Source organism: Nematolebias whitei, chromosome 9, assembly GCF_014905685.2.
Source record: "Nematolebias whitei isolate Nwh7 chromosome 9, NemWhi1, whole genome shotgun sequence".
Lineage (NCBI taxonomy): Eukaryota > Metazoa > Chordata > Actinopteri > Cyprinodontiformes > Rivulidae > Nematolebias > Nematolebias whitei.
In genome coordinates this window covers 38,842,373-38,857,545 of record NC_056506.1, presented here as the reverse complement: position 1 = coordinate 38,857,545, position 15,173 = coordinate 38,842,373, and the positions used below count along the sequence as shown (strand labels likewise).

The following is a 15,173-nucleotide window of genomic DNA, read 5'->3' as shown; positions in this document are numbered from 1 at the left end:
GATTTAAACTTCTTTCTGCTGTTTTAGCTACTTTTCAGCAGTTTTTTGTTGTTGTTGTTGCTAATTTAAGCTTTTTCAGATAATTTTCATTTTTTATGCTCTGCTTCTTTCAGCCTAAATGGGCAAGCATGTGTTCTTTCTGATTTCTTCTGCTAATTTAAGCTTGTTCTACCTGTTCGCCTTTTCTTTTTTTATAGCATTTTCTAGCTAATTTCGTCTGTTTTCAGATAAATTCAATTTTTTTGTGGTAATTTCTGCTACTTTCAGTCTAATTAACTTTTATGATAATTTTAGCTTATTATGCTCATTTCAGCTTAATTAAGCTATTCTCAGCTTTTTCTGCTATTTCTGCTACTATTTAGCTGTTTATGCTAATGTTAGCTTTTTCAGCTAATTCTACATCTTTTAGCTCATTTCAGCTCTTTCCACTTCTTTCTGGTAGTTTAAGCTTCTTTCTACCTTTTCATCTACTGTTGAGACATTTTTGCTAATTTCAGCTTTTTTTTTTAGCTCAGTTCCTAATTTTTGTGCTCATTTACATTTTTTTTTTTTTTACCCATTTCAGCAAATATGTGTTCTTTCTGCTTTCTTCTGCTAATTTAGGCTTGTTCTTCCATTTTAACATGTTTTAGCTAATTTCAGCTGTTTCTCAGCAAGTTCTTTTGCAATAAGAATTCACACTACATTTTCACAGGAAATGCAACTTCTCTAGTTTGTATTTTTGTGTTAAAATACACAGATTTATGGATTTCACACTTGCAACATATGGTAGTGATTTTACCAAAAGGTCTCCAATTATTTCTGCAGCTGTTAAAAAGTCTGTTTGGAATCAGGGATGCCGAACAACGAAGCATTTAGGACGCAACAGGAGCAGGATGGCCTTGTTCGTATCTTATGTTCAATTTAGTATTTTCTGCTGAGGACAAATCAGGACTGAACACTTATTAAGGTAGTGGGAATAGTGGGCACCGAGGGTGAAACAGCACCTGCTTAAATTAATTCACTTGTGGACAAAAGAAAAGAAACACATTCACTAAACTTTTGCAAGTTTATAACTGAATTATATTTTTATGATAACGACTTATTATTATGGAAAATGAAATTCCGTTCCCGTGGTTTCGCCTCCTCTGTCACAGACACGTTAACTGTGAAGAAAGACGTACATCATCATGTTTCAACTATTTATGAATATCCGTAGGAAAGATGTTATCTTGTTAATGTTGCACTAAATCTGACACCTTCACTTCTCATTTGTGTTGCCTCTACAGACTGATAAGTTTAAATTGTTGTTTTTGTTCAAAAGGTGTTCATTTCTTCCAAAGAAGTGAATTTAATTTATCTGAGCACGTATATATTTCCACTTATGTGATGGACTGTGATCCTGTAGGCCTTCAAGCTGAAATAAATTAATGTTACACCCAGAGAAAATTAAAAAACACTTCATTTTAGTACAGTAATGTTATAAAAGTACATTTCTGGAAAAACTATCTCTCATAAATCAAAGGATTTCCCAAAGTCCAAACACAAAAATATATTTTGTCTTAATAAAGTAAAAATAGGCATTGGTATCCTTTTAAAACATTTCCTGATTTGAAGCGGAAAGAAAGTTGTAACATGCGAGTAAAACTAATTTTTGTTGTTTTTTTCTTCAGATTATCTTTGATAACCACGCACACAGTGGGAAGATTAACGTCGATGTTGATCATGATGTGAGGATTTATGAATGCACAGACTGGAATGTAGAAGGCAGCTGTAAGTTTGATCCTTTTTCATGTTTGAACCACTTCCAGTTAAACGTTGACATTAATGGATTGAAATAAAAAGTGTAAATGACGCTTCGATGGTCACCAGAGGGCACAGTTGTCTGGCTGTGCTGCTCTTTTCTTACCAACATGTGACAAGAAAATGAATAATAGTGTGGATCTTATGAAGCATTCACACTATTGTGATCCAGTTTTCTTCTGTACGTTTTTCAGTGTGATTCTCGGCCCACAGTTTTCAAGCTATTTCAACAAATCATAAATCAAAACGTTCAGCTCTTTCAGGACAATCCTGCTCATCACATTTGGTGTTGGTGCAACTTTAGCTTTTTGAAATATTTAGCCTTTTCTTCCACTTTTTTTTCCTCCTAGAAAATGAATCGAGCTCATTTTACAACCTTCAAATCTTTACATCTGTTTACAGCCTATTACTGCTCCTTTCACATTTTGTTATGGTTCGGCTTCTTTCAGCTTCCTTGTGCAAATTTAAACATTTTTTCAGCTACTTTCAGCTAATTTATCAGCTGCTTTTGTGCTCCTTTCTGCTAATTTCAGCTTGTTATGTTCCTTTCAGTTTATTCTGCAAGTTACAGCTTTTTCAGCTATTTAGCTGTTTTTATGTTAATTTTAGCATTTTCAGCTAATTCCAAATTTTTTGCACTCATTTAAACTTTTTCCAGCATAATTCAGCAAAAATGTGCGCATTGACTTTGGTAATTTCAGCTTCTTTTTGTCTTTTTAGCAGTTTGTTTTGCTAATTTCAGCTAATACCCACTGGTTCATGCTCATTTCTACTTCAGCCTGGTTTGGCAAACGTGTTCTTTCTGCTTTCTTCTATCTTGTTCTACCTTTTCAGCTAGGTTTTAGAATTCTTGGACAATTTCAGCTGTGTTCAGATAAATTGAAATTGTTCTTGGTAATTCCTGCTACTTTCAGCTTATGCTTTTTTCAACATTTTCTATTTAAGCTGCTAATTTGAACTTTTTCAGCTAATTCCATATTTTTTTATCTCATTTCAGCTGTTTCCTTTTTGTAGTTTAAGCTTCTTTCTGCCCTTTCAGCTACTTTTTAAAAACTAATTTCAGCTTTTTGAAGTTAAATTCTCAATTTTTGTGCTACCTTTTAAAAACATAATTCAGAAAATGTGGTATTTCTGCTAACTTAGGTTTGTTCTTCCATTTCAGTATTTTTTTAGAGCTACTTTCAGCTGTTTTTCAGCAATAAGAATCCACACTGCATTTTCACAGGAAATGCAATTTCTCTAGTTATGTTTATGACGACAACAACTGATCTAAAGTATGTGGTTCTGGTTTCCAGCTGGGAAGATCGATTTTCTCCTCCTATCGTTTGATACTGTGGTCGTCCTCGCCTGTTTGGCTTCTCTCATCCTCTGCTCTCGATCCATCATCCGAGGCATCCAGCTCCAATTTGTAAGTTCAGCTTTGAAGTCCAATAACTGGGAGTCAAGCTTTTTTCTGTCATTTCTAAATAATCACAACTGTTTTATATTTAGTCAACATTTTATTTGTATTATTTTTAATTTTAACTAACTTTTAATTAGGGATGCTCTGATCAGCTTTTTTTTTTTTTTTGCCTATCACCAATGTCGATCACATGGATTGGCTGCAAATCTTTGATTTACCGGTAGTTAAGATGAGTGCTACTTGCTACATGATGTGGAAAATAGGAACCATAAAATCACCTTACTTTGGACAAAAATATGTTTTTATTTACTTTTTCAAGACAAAAAAACATTTTTTAAAAACTTGCGGGCACAATACAGCATCGATTCAGTCAAAAGGACAACTGAAAAAGACTTAAATTTACCTGCTATTGAAAACATCACGGCTCTCAACAGGCTAAATAGTGGAGAAAGTCTAATAAATCTCAAAAAATTACCTACATCAAATACTGTCATGTAAAAAAGCATACATTCAAAGTCGAATACAGGTTGAATTCAAATAAAATATCCTAACCCAATTTACTAAATCAAAAATACCTGAAAGCACGGCTTACTTTTTTGTGCACAAGCAAACTCTTGTGCATTATCAAAGAAATGCTTATGACTTGTTGATAAGCATTGTGCGAAGATTCTTTTTAATAAAGAGGAGCATCTCAGCTTCTTCAGTCGTGAGTCTCCTCCTGTGTTCGTCCACCATGTTGGATGCAGCGCTGAACAAGCGCTCACTCTCCACACTTGTGCAGGGTGCAGACAGGTAAGCTCTTGCTACTCTAGCAAGGTTCGGAAAGCGTTCCTTATTGGTTTTCCAGTATTCCAGTGGTGATGCACTCCGAGAGATGAGTGGCTCTGAGAGGTAGATAATCATCTCTGATGTTGTTGCACTGTCGGCGTGAGCCTGCTGCGCGGTTTCTTCTGCCAGGATCTCATCAAACATTGACGACAAGGATCCTGGTCGTGGCACTTCCTTTGCTGGCTCCCCTGTGTCGTTAGCTTCAGGTTCTTGGTGAGCGCCTTCTGTCATCAGACGAAGAAGCAGTCTGTGTGTTTTGGTCTTGAGACTTTCAGAATAAAATCTGTCTTTGTACCTTGAATGGAGGGGGAGAATCACATTAATTTCACATGAAACTCATTGTTTCAGGCCACTTGAGAATAAAACCGTTAACTATGTATATATAAATGCTTATTTTTTGTTACTGATGATCATTTTCTCACCTTGGGTCTATTACTGCTGCCAAACTGTAGAGGGATTCCCCTTCAATGTCAGCAAATTTTTTTGGTGACAGCTTCCAGCAACATGGCCTTAGTCGTCTTCACACCAGGATCTGCTGAAACATCTTTGGCAAGGAGATGCTTTAAAACCATCACGGAGGGTATGACATCAGCAGCAGATGCAGTTGATGAGCAAATTTCCTTAAGTCAGCTCTTCAAAAGGTTCCAGGAGTGTGGTTACCTTTTTAATCACGTCCCACTGGGAAAATGTAAAGGTAGCAGGTAACTCAAAGTCACCTGCGTAAATGCTCTATGCTCGTTTTTGCTCAAGGAGACTGTGGAGCATATAATAGGTGCTGCTCCACCAAGTGCCGACATCTTGTTGCAGTCTTTTGGTGGGCTGGTTGAGCAGTTTCTGAACACTCTAAAGTCAGGGTGTGTGCCAAACACCCCAAACTTGGTAGCCCAGCATCTGTCATAGCTTTCACCATGTTTTGGGCATTATCTCGCAGTATCACGTGCACCTTGTCTTTCGAAATGTGCCATGTTTGAAACATATTCTCAAATGTGGCTGCTAAAGCTACGGCGGTATGGGAGAGGAGTCGGCAGAACCCGATGTTTTCCACCACTGAGAAAGGCTGGTCATGTAGCCCGATGAATTCCATTATTTTTCTGGTTATTTGCTTAGACTTCTGACCGTCACTCTCATACGGTCGAGTGTTGCCAAGTGTGTGCTGCCTTCTCCTTCTCTACAGTGAGCCTGGAAAACTCACCGTACTCCGCCAAGTGTTTGCTCTTTAAATGTCGCATTAAGTTCGTTGCAGGACGCAAACTTTCCATCACTCTCGCAGACGGTGAAAAAGTTCCACACGGCAGCCATGTTTGTTTACGATTTTCCCGCCGCGCGCCTGCGCAGTGTGAAGGAAAGACATGACGTCACACCGGATGTTTGCAGATTGCAAAGGTGATGCTGCCACCTTCTGGAAAGAAATAACTAGGGGAAATACCACATACACAAATCAAATTTTTATTTTTTATTTTCACTTTTATTATGTTGTGTTTTAATGTACAGCACTTTGTGTCAGCTATGGTTGTTTTAAGGTGCTTTATAAATAAAGTTGGTATGGTATGGTATGGTATGGTAAAGTTTAGTCACTATATTCCTTCTTTTCAGGCCTTCCAAAAGGAGTCTGAACATCGTAAACATTTCTGACTCAAATAACAAGAATCTATAAGACATCTGAGTTGTGCACCTTATTTAATGTGTTTATTTGAATAACCCCCCTGAATTTTGTTTATTTGTTTGAATGTATAATGATAACTGTTGTAATGTTTTACTTTTAATAAAGATTTAAGAAGTAAACAGGTGATCAGTTTTTGTGATTGGCACTGATAGGCATTGATCATTATATCAAAGTTCATGTTCAGTAATTCAGGTAATAAATCGAACAAAGTTAAGTCAGGTACTCTGGACGGGTTTTTGATATGGTTTCTTTAAGAAACTATAGAAGAGCTGACTTAACTTTGTTGGATTGATCGGTATACACCAATCACATACATTTTCGTGGAACTCAGCCAATAATGATCGGTGGCTGATCGATCAGAACATCTCTACTTTTAATCCATTTGTGGTTTAAAAATTTCAGTATTTTACATTTATTATAACTCAGTTTGTCTCTATCATCTTTTTGTGGTTGTTTTGTCCTCATTTAAACTTGTTTTTATTGTCTATGAAACTTCTTTAACCTTCTGATAATTTCACGTTCATTTAAGTTGTTGCAGAAGTTGTGCTCAACTTTTCAGAATTGCATTGTTGTGTCACAATGTGTATCAGCTGTGAATTGACCTCATAAATTAGATTTTCTTTAATAAACTCAAGAAACACTGACAATTTTGTTTTGCATTCTTGTCTTTTGCAGTTTTCTTATGTTACCATATTCTTTTTGCTTCAATACCAACCATGTTCAGTTTAAACCTTTCTGACAAGATAAAGAGCATGAGCTCAGAAAGAAAACTTTGCATTTTGACAACTATGTGAAGCACCTGGTTTTTTGTGCTTTGGTGTTTCACGCTGCATTATTTTATTTTTGATTGTTTGCAGGAATTCAACATTTTCTTCCACGCTTACTACAATAAGATTGTGACGTGGTCGGAGCGCATGGAGTTTGTCAATGGCTGGTATATATTTATCATCATCAGCGACACGTTGACCATCGCAGGGTCGGCACTGAAAATAGGAATACAAACTAAGGTTTGATTTTTTTTTTTTTTAAGTTATGAGCTTGTAATTATGTGTCTTGTAATTTTTTTCTGTATTCTATTTTTGTAGTTTCTGACCAGCTATGATGTTTGCAGTATCTTGCTGGGAACAGCCACGATGCTTGTCTGGTTTGGTGTCATTCGGTACCTTTGTTTTTTCCAAAAATACAACGTAAGAGCTTCCATAAAGTTCCTTTTTGTTGTTACTTATGTATCGTACAACACAGACGTGTTTCTAGAGAAACTGACTTGATTCATTTCTTCTCAGATCCTTATTTTGACCCTGAGGGCAGCGTTTCCAAACGTGATTCGTTTTTGCTGCTGTGCTGCCATCATCTATCTCGGGTACTGCTTCTGTGGCTGGATTGTACTCGGGCCTTACCACGACAAGGTATTTTATTACAAGCATGTGGTTTCCAGATGCTTCTGTAGAGCATTTTGGTTCTTTATTCTTCATTAAACCCTTATAACGTCAGCATGACAAAACCTTTTTCTTTTAGTTTCGAACGTTTGACAAAGTGACGGAGTGTCTCTTCTCTCTCATAAACGGGGACGACATGTTCGGCACCTTTCTGAGGATGAGGGACAAAAGCTACATGGTGTGGCTTTTCAGCAGACTCTACCTCTACACCTTCATCTCACTTTTCATCTACATGGTGCTCAGCTTGTTCATCGCTGTCATCACTGACACCTACGAAACCATCAAAGTCAGCCTGAGTACACACACACTGTATATGTACTGTTCTGTACTGTATACCACAGTTTATTAAAATATGTTTTCTTTTCACTGTACACCTATCCTTTTTTTTTTAATTGCTGTTTAGAATCGCCAGAAAGGCACAGAACCAGCGTCCCTGCTTCAGGCATTCATAGCAGAGTGTAAGGACCAGCCTGAGTCTGGAAGATACCAAATGGATGAAGAGCAATCCACCTGCTGTGGATCTCTGTGCGGATGCCTCATCAGAAAATCGAGGATGTAGTGTCACTACAATATAAGCATATATAGCATTTTGTGACTAATCCAAGCAGTCCTTAAAATCTCAAAGAAGCTGTTTATATGAGTCTTTGAATGTCAAGTCAGTCAAGAAAAAGTACTATTTTTTCAATTTTAATTGTGAACTATGGCATCATATTGATTTAAATCAATAAATGTACATCTTGATGGTAATCATTATAGTTCAGTGCCTTTGAAGGTTGTGGAAATCATTATGATTTTACATAAAACTGGCTGCAATAAAACACGAGTATGAATCATTGCAGTTAAGTTAAATATTGTGTAAGATGAATTAAATTTACTAGAGTGTAGTGAACTTAACCTGATGTCAAAACTAAGCCTAAGGTCAAAACCCTTGACCTTAAGAACCTTGTGGGACAGAAACTGTCATTTCATTGATTTGAATCCAGAAATACAGGTTCACCCATCCTGAGACTTTCTTTCTTGAAAATTCAAGTGAAAGAACACTCTCTTTTCTATTATCATTCCTGTTTTACAAATGTTTGATAATCAAAGTGTTTTAGTTCAAACATTTTAGATGTTACAGTGAACTAGTCAATTTTATTAACTGTAAAACAGTAACAATGATTTTTTAGTTGCTTATGCAAAGTAGAATTCATGTTAAGGCCTGTTACAGATTTTTATGCATTTTCTGATTTCTGTCTTTGAATGAGCAAGTGTGCGTTTTCCAAGGTCAGGAGTCGAAGCAGACATGTGTTGGAACAACTGTCTTGTTTACATCCTCTCAGACGTCAACAGAGAAGTTGGCACCTGTTTCTCCAAACTCGCCAAAACAAAACTCTCTCTGTCTCTGAGAACAGTTTTAATCTGTTCCATAACAATTCTTGCTGTTTTCTGACTTCTAGTAACCTCTTACGTCACAAACCACACCCCTGCCTGGTTGATATTGACCAATCAGGAACTATCAAATGGACCGGGAATAGAGCTCTTTAAAATGCCGGTACTTCCTGGTTCTCCAGTCTGAGAAGTTCTGAGATGTTCGCAGTTCTGTGAAGTCGTTTGGGAGAACAGAAGTCCAGCCATGATAAAGCTCTTCCGAGTTTGGATTATAACATCTTCCACCTCTGAGTGGAACTTCTGAAGGACTCCACTCATGTGAAGTCCACTTGCTGAGGTGAGCTTGTGTCGGACGGAATCTCGTCACTACTTCGGACGAGTCACAGCCATCCTATGGAGACGCTGGACAGGTAGCGTTAACTGGAACTCCATATCTGCTGATTCATCTTCAGAGAGGTAATGAGTCAAGTTTACTACCAAGCGTACAGAGGAAAAGCTGGGTTCGAATGGAGAGTGTCGGTTCTGGTCAACACTCCCCCTCACACACCATCTTTTACTCCCTTTAAACTCCATCTTTCCATCTTTAAACTCTCCTATCTGCTAAAATCATTACAGATAATTTTTAGAAATGTCTGAAGCAAAGTTCTCATCCACCGCCGTGTGGATAATTGATCATAATTGTACAGCTCGCTGATTAATGATGTTGTTATTTTCATATTTTGCCAAATTAATGTAAATGTTTGATGTTAAACTTTGATTCTGTAAAATAAATGACCACATTCATTTTGATGGGTTAAAGATAAATGACGTCTCACGTTACATTTCATTAAATTCAATGCACGTTTTATTCAGTCCAGAAAAATGAAGAATCCGTTTTAATTGATGAATATATCTCAGCATCTGTTCATCTACAAGAGTGTCTCAAACTGTACCGATCCTGTGAAATATTGTTCTATTTACCTATTTTTAGTCCTTGGGCATTTTACAGAGAAATATATATTCAACGTTTAATCAAATTTTGACTTGGTCAAGTATTTTCACTGTCATATGTGTTTTTATTATGTTGTTTCAAAACATTTAAATTATACTTATGTATTTTTGAATGTGTTGTAATGTGTTGTAAGATGCAATATTGCTGTAATTACTGTATGGCAAGCTTAATTTTCATATAATGGTTAAACATGATAACAAGAACATATATCTTTAATTCAGTACCTCTTAGTCAAGTTATCATTTAATCTATCTATAATGTCACCCATCCTATCCACAAACAGCATTTATGGCAACTCAAATGACTTCCTGGTACATATAATGGAACATTTTTATTCAAGTGTGGTGGCTTTTCTGCTCTGATATCCAATAAAGTATATTATTCTTATCTAGAATGACCATTGTGGATATCTGAAATAACCGCTGTGCTTATTTACTAGGGAAACCTTGCATTTCAGATATCTAACTTCTAAATGCAATTTTAAATAAGGAAAATAGGAAACAATTACAGTTTTGTTTTGATGTAATACTGAGTATCAAAAAATGAAAGCTCAGTACTATACAGGAAATAGAAAATATGACACCGTTAGTTTTAGAAAGAATGACATCTCTGAATGTCTGGTTTTCAAAAGGAAAATATCATTTGTGAATGATCTACATACAAAACCAGTTTAAAATAAATGTTAAAATGGCTGCCTAAACCCTTTAGAATTTCAAAATATTTTCAACTTTATTTTTTTTTTAGATATACAGAACATTTCATGGAAATTGTAATATCTAGATTGTAGACCAAAGTATCGTGTGTTTTAATTATATGCTACAACGGCCTGTTTAATCGAAAGTGACATTTCTCGTTGTGGCCACCAGGGGGACTCATTAACTCTATGGTTGTGTGGCACCTGAAAGCGTTTCTTTTCGTCCAATGTACGTCTGACATACTGGTTGCTTAGTAACGAATCATCCAATTGCATTACAGTTTAGTCGGACGACACGAAAAAAACAGACTTGAAAAAACACCAGGCACAAACTCTGAAGACCGCAAACCTGTTGTGTTGTTCAGCGCTTGACTGAGTTATTGCACTGTTTTAAAAAAAAAAAATTATCATAGTTGTAGCAGCCAAGATGACAAATGAATTTAGGACTTGAGTTGCAGTTATTCTTTGTTGAACGAAGATCTTGTCAACAGTCTTACTACCATCGAACTTGGAAACTGGTTAGTTGACCCAATTTCACGCGTGAGTATGGCGTTAACTTTAGCATAGCCAGGTTAGCAAACATAATGAGTAAAGACAGCGGTAAGCTTTATTATGTTTATGTTATTCCTGAGTGGCTTGGAAAAGTACTTGTTGGGCTCCAGTGTAAAGTTACGTGACTTTTTACGCCTAATAATTCACCGTAACTTTGCTTACAGGTACTGCTCAGGTTTAGCATTAAAGCTAGCTAAACAACCGTTAACCTGATACGTCAACGGTTTACGTTACGTCCAGCTAGCGTCACTTTAATCGGTTTAACTTGAGATATCGTCCCGTGTGTCGTCTGCTTTGCCCGATAAGAGCACGGAAGAGGCTCATGCTCATGGCTCACTGACCTTTATCAGCTGTTTATGGCAAAGAATTATGTGGTGAAGTGTTCAAGTGTGTTGAGCAGGTCAAACTGAAGCAAAGGGAGTGGCTCATGGTGCTGGTTCAGCCAGTTTTGACCACAACAGGACGATGTGATTGGAAAAAAACAATAACCCTGAAGCCTCAACAGTTTAAATGTTCATGACAAAAACAGGTTAAAACATTGTCGGGCTGTAATGGATTTTCTTTTCTCTTTGTAAATCCTCTCCAGAGGATGAGCTCATTCCAGCCTCTGGTGCACACAAATGACAGTTAATCCCGTGTGGGTGAACCATCAGCCCAGATTATTGCTGGTCTGCCTCATGGTTTGATGCTCTGTTCCAGGGCTCGGTTTCAGCAGGATCTTCTGATCCGCTGCCTGACTGCTGATCCACCTTGCTGCTGATTACTCGTGACTTCGTGTCCTGATGTTCCTCTGAAATGAGCGAGTGGAGGACAACGGAGACATCTATGGGTAATTTTCTCCAACGGTGGTGCGAGTGTCGGTAGCCGTGCTTTTTTTGGGATCTGTTTGAGGTGACCCACATTCTTGCTCTCGTTTAGAGGAGCCCCTTAGGAGGAGAAAGAACAACTGATGCAGTGTGCCAACTGTTACTATAATTTCTCTGTTCTGTTCTCAGAAAACGATGAGATCTCAAGGATATCACATGTGACGATGTCCCCTTCGAAGCAGAGCAACCTCACGTCGGTGTACTCCTTCCCCTTAACTAAAAACTCCTACAGCATAATGAATGCGTTTTGCACTGAGGAAAATGTTCCTCAGTGCATTTTCTACATCAATCAGGTATGAAAATGACCCACGTTCTGTTTTTTTATTTATTTATAGAAACAAAATAAAATATGTATTTAAGGTCTGACAATAACTGATTCTAATTCTAACAACAGTTCTTGTGTTAAATGCTTTGTTATGCAGTATTAACTTGCATAAGTCGCCTCCATTTCACAGGAGCTCGACTCGTTGGGGCTATCCACGTGCATTGAGGCCAGCTCACCAGGGGAAGCCAGCATGAACGCAGTTCCAGCTTTGAACACCACGTACGAACTGCTTCAAATTCACAGACGAACTATGTGCACTTTAGAGGAGCTGGAGAAAGAGCATCTGAAGAATTTAAGCACCTTGAAACACATGCAGATGACTAATTCCAGACTCAAGGCAAGTATGCCAGTGGGTCACACAAGGAAACTTCAGTCTTTGTTCAGTTTCTTGACCAAAACGAGTGTCCTCCATTTACTTTTGGGTTCAAATGTGTTTACCTAAAAGCTTATGTGTATAAAGGTATGACATGAAATAAGAAAACTAGATTTAAGAGCTTTAGATGAATTATAAAAGGCAAATTGACCTAATATAGGAACAACTCAAACCAGTTTCAGGTAGTTGGCTGGTCCCTTGTGAAATAATTCTTGCCACTTCAGCATTGGAGTCATTGCTTTGTTTTTGTTTTTCCTCTTTAGGACCAGTTGGAACTTTCCATAAGGGAGAAATCAGGTCTGCATGAGACGGAGAGACAGCTGCAGCTCAAAATCAAGACTCTGCAAAGTTGCTTAAAAGCTGAAAAAGACGAGGTGAAGCTTCTCCCAGTCATGTTCACAGGTCTTTGTGTGAGATAGCCAGAGTCTGACCAACCTGCGTGCTTGAATCAGGTTCAGAAGCTCCAAAATATCATCGCAAGTCGTGCCTCGCAATACAGCCATGACGCCAAGAGGAAAGAGAGAGAAGCTGCCAAGCTGAAGGAACGCCTCAGTCAGCTGCTGGTTGACAGAAAGGATAAGAAACTTTGTAAATCTGCCAGCCTTCAACACAAGTTGGTCTTAACGCACATTTTAATTATTTTGTTGTTTTAAAACAATTGAACTCTGTATTTCAAAAAGCTATCGACATGCTGAACTGCCTGAGCCGATCAGACGGAAGACGAAGCCTCTGGAGAAACGTAAAAGCGACAGCCAGGTATTCTAAACATCACGAATGTCCAACAATTTGTAGAGGGTGTGATATTTGATTCCATCTGTGGATTTGTACTCGTCTGTCTGCAGCCATGAAAGTGAGATGCACAAATCTTTACTCTGCGCCTATGAGGTGAGGCAGAAGGCCCTGGTTCTGGAGAATGCCGAGCTTAAAAAAGTCCTCCAGCAGATGAAGAAGGAGATGATACACATCCTGAGTCCACGCCAGCCCTCTGCTAAAGGAGCAACAGCTGACGAGGAGCAGGTAATTTTGAGTTCTACACACAAGCTCACACAAAGAAGTTTAGTAAAGGGTTTGGAGAAGAAAACATAAAGGCTGATGGAAGGATTAGTTGATCACTTTTTACTCTTAAATATCACCAGTATATGTTCACTTTACAAGTTGAAATTCAAGGACTCCTGATTTTGATAGATGAGTTTTGCTCAAATCATATCTTGTAAGAATAACTATAAATATAGCACAACGTTTTGGTTATTTCTGTGATGCTTCTTAGCAATAAATGTTATACTGTTGGAAAACTTGTTTATTTCCCCTTAAATGGTGACACATTTGTAAGAAATGCATTTTAAGGTTGAGCAGCAGAGGTTGCGCCCGTGAAAAACTTGTTCTTTTCTGTCATTGCCAAACGGCTTATTCTGACTTTGACTCTTATTTTGAGCTTCTGGTACCTCAGGTGCAACTATCAGCATTCTCATATCCACAGTCGGGGACCAAACTTTATTCTCCAAGATCACCCCCCCCCCACACACACACACTCACACACACATACGCACACACAGAGGGGTTTATCAAAGAGTACCTCCAGAATTTGAGAATGGAGACGATGGAATGGCCTGCCTGCAGTCAACCACATCGTTTGACTCATCACAAATGCTGGATGAAGTATGAGAGGCCACTTTGCTGCAGTGTGTGAGCATCTCTGTTAGGAAAATATGGAACAATAAGATCTCGAATATAAGATGGAGCTAGGTTGTTGAGAACTTCGTGGGTCAGAAGTAAGATTTTGAATTATATTCTGAATTTGACAGGGAGCCATTGGAGAGAAGCTAAAAATGTTTCTTACATATTGAGTTAAGTTTATATATAAACATTTTTTTTTTTTAATTTTTTTTTTTTTTTACATCAGGTGGAGTCAGATGGAGATGAGAAGATGGGGGACTCTAGCAGGGAAACTCTGGACCAGTCTTCTTGTGAGCATGCAAGGGAGCAGCTCATCAACAGCATCCGTCAGGAGTGGAGGAAACTGAAGAACCATGTGGAGAAATTGGATAACCAAGGTTTGATGCTGCTTAGTCGCACTGCTACAGATTCTCTTGAATATATTTTATACTTTATTTTGGCCAAACAAAAACAAGGAGATCTATTATGCTTTTGTTTGCTCAGCCTCTCAAGCTCAGAATCAGATGGAGTGCAGCAAAGGGATGGTACCTTTAGAAACTCATGAAGATGAGATGGAGAGGATGAGGAGTGAAGTCCAACAGTGCAAAGACTTCATTCATGCACAGCAGCAACTCCTCCAGGTCAGAAGCTGCTGCTTTGTATAATATGATTTAAGTTAAGATGTACTTTGCTAAATCTCGTACCAACATCTTAATGAGTGCAGATAAAGAGATGAATGAAACTTCTTCGTTAGACATGACTGCAAGTTATTTAAAAAGAATTAATTATTTACAGTTGAAGGGTAATTACTGGTAGTTTTTTTTCCCCCCAGCAACAATTCAACACATCATTTGATGAAGAGACGGCAGCTTTTCTTTATGACTGCTACACACTAGAAGAGAAGGAGCGTCTCAAAGAGGAGTGGAGGCTCTTTGAGGAGCAGAAGAGAAACTTTGAGAAGGAAAGGAAGAACTTCACAGAAGCTGCTATTCGTCTGGGCCGAGAGGTATTTTCTTCTGATGCGATGCTGTAGATTATTTCACCGTGTGTAGTGACTGCTGTACATTTTTATTCTTGGCATTTTTTATTCCACAGAAAAGGGCGTTTGAGGAAGATCGTGCCGCTTGGCTCAAGAATCATTTTTTAAACATGACTCCCTTCGCAGATCGCAGGAGGTGGTCCTCGTCAGATGGTCAAAGTGCCTTATCAATGCGTAAGTGTGTGTGTGTGTGTGTGT

General features: G+C 38.0%; 2 protein-coding genes across 2 annotated transcripts in view; both read left to right on the top strand.

The window, feature by feature from the left end:
• Nucleotides 1-7,670, top strand: part of LOC119414691 (mucolipin-3-like) — a 13,414-nt gene extending 5,744 nt beyond the window's left edge. Inside the window, exons 7-13 of the mRNA XM_037681794.1 lie at nt 1,653-1,752; nt 3,078-3,190; nt 6,533-6,682; nt 6,761-6,862; nt 6,959-7,081; nt 7,191-7,397; nt 7,515-7,670. Coding sequence (XP_037537722.1) covers nt 1,653-1,752; nt 3,078-3,190; nt 6,533-6,682; nt 6,761-6,862; nt 6,959-7,081; nt 7,191-7,397; nt 7,515-7,670 — 951 coding nt within the window. The remainder of the gene's footprint in view (nt 1-1,652; nt 1,753-3,077; nt 3,191-6,532; nt 6,683-6,760; nt 6,863-6,958; nt 7,082-7,190; nt 7,398-7,514) is intronic.
• A 3,773-nt stretch (nt 7,671-11,443) lies between these two features.
• Nucleotides 11,444-15,173, top strand: part of ssx2ipa (synovial sarcoma, X breakpoint 2 interacting protein a) — a 7,409-nt gene continuing 3,679 nt past the window's right edge. The window contains exons 1-11 of the mRNA XM_037681792.1: nt 11,444-11,548; nt 11,715-11,878; nt 12,041-12,247; nt 12,547-12,657; nt 12,736-12,871; nt 12,964-13,039; nt 13,126-13,300; nt 14,184-14,334; nt 14,441-14,577; nt 14,769-14,942; nt 15,032-15,149. Coding sequence (XP_037537720.1) covers nt 11,515-11,548; nt 11,715-11,878; nt 12,041-12,247; nt 12,547-12,657; nt 12,736-12,871; nt 12,964-13,039; nt 13,126-13,300; nt 14,184-14,334; nt 14,441-14,577; nt 14,769-14,942; nt 15,032-15,149 — 1,483 coding nt within the window. The 5' untranslated portion in view covers nt 11,444-11,514. The remainder of the gene's footprint in view (nt 11,549-11,714; nt 11,879-12,040; nt 12,248-12,546; nt 12,658-12,735; nt 12,872-12,963; nt 13,040-13,125; nt 13,301-14,183; nt 14,335-14,440; nt 14,578-14,768; nt 14,943-15,031; nt 15,150-15,173) is intronic.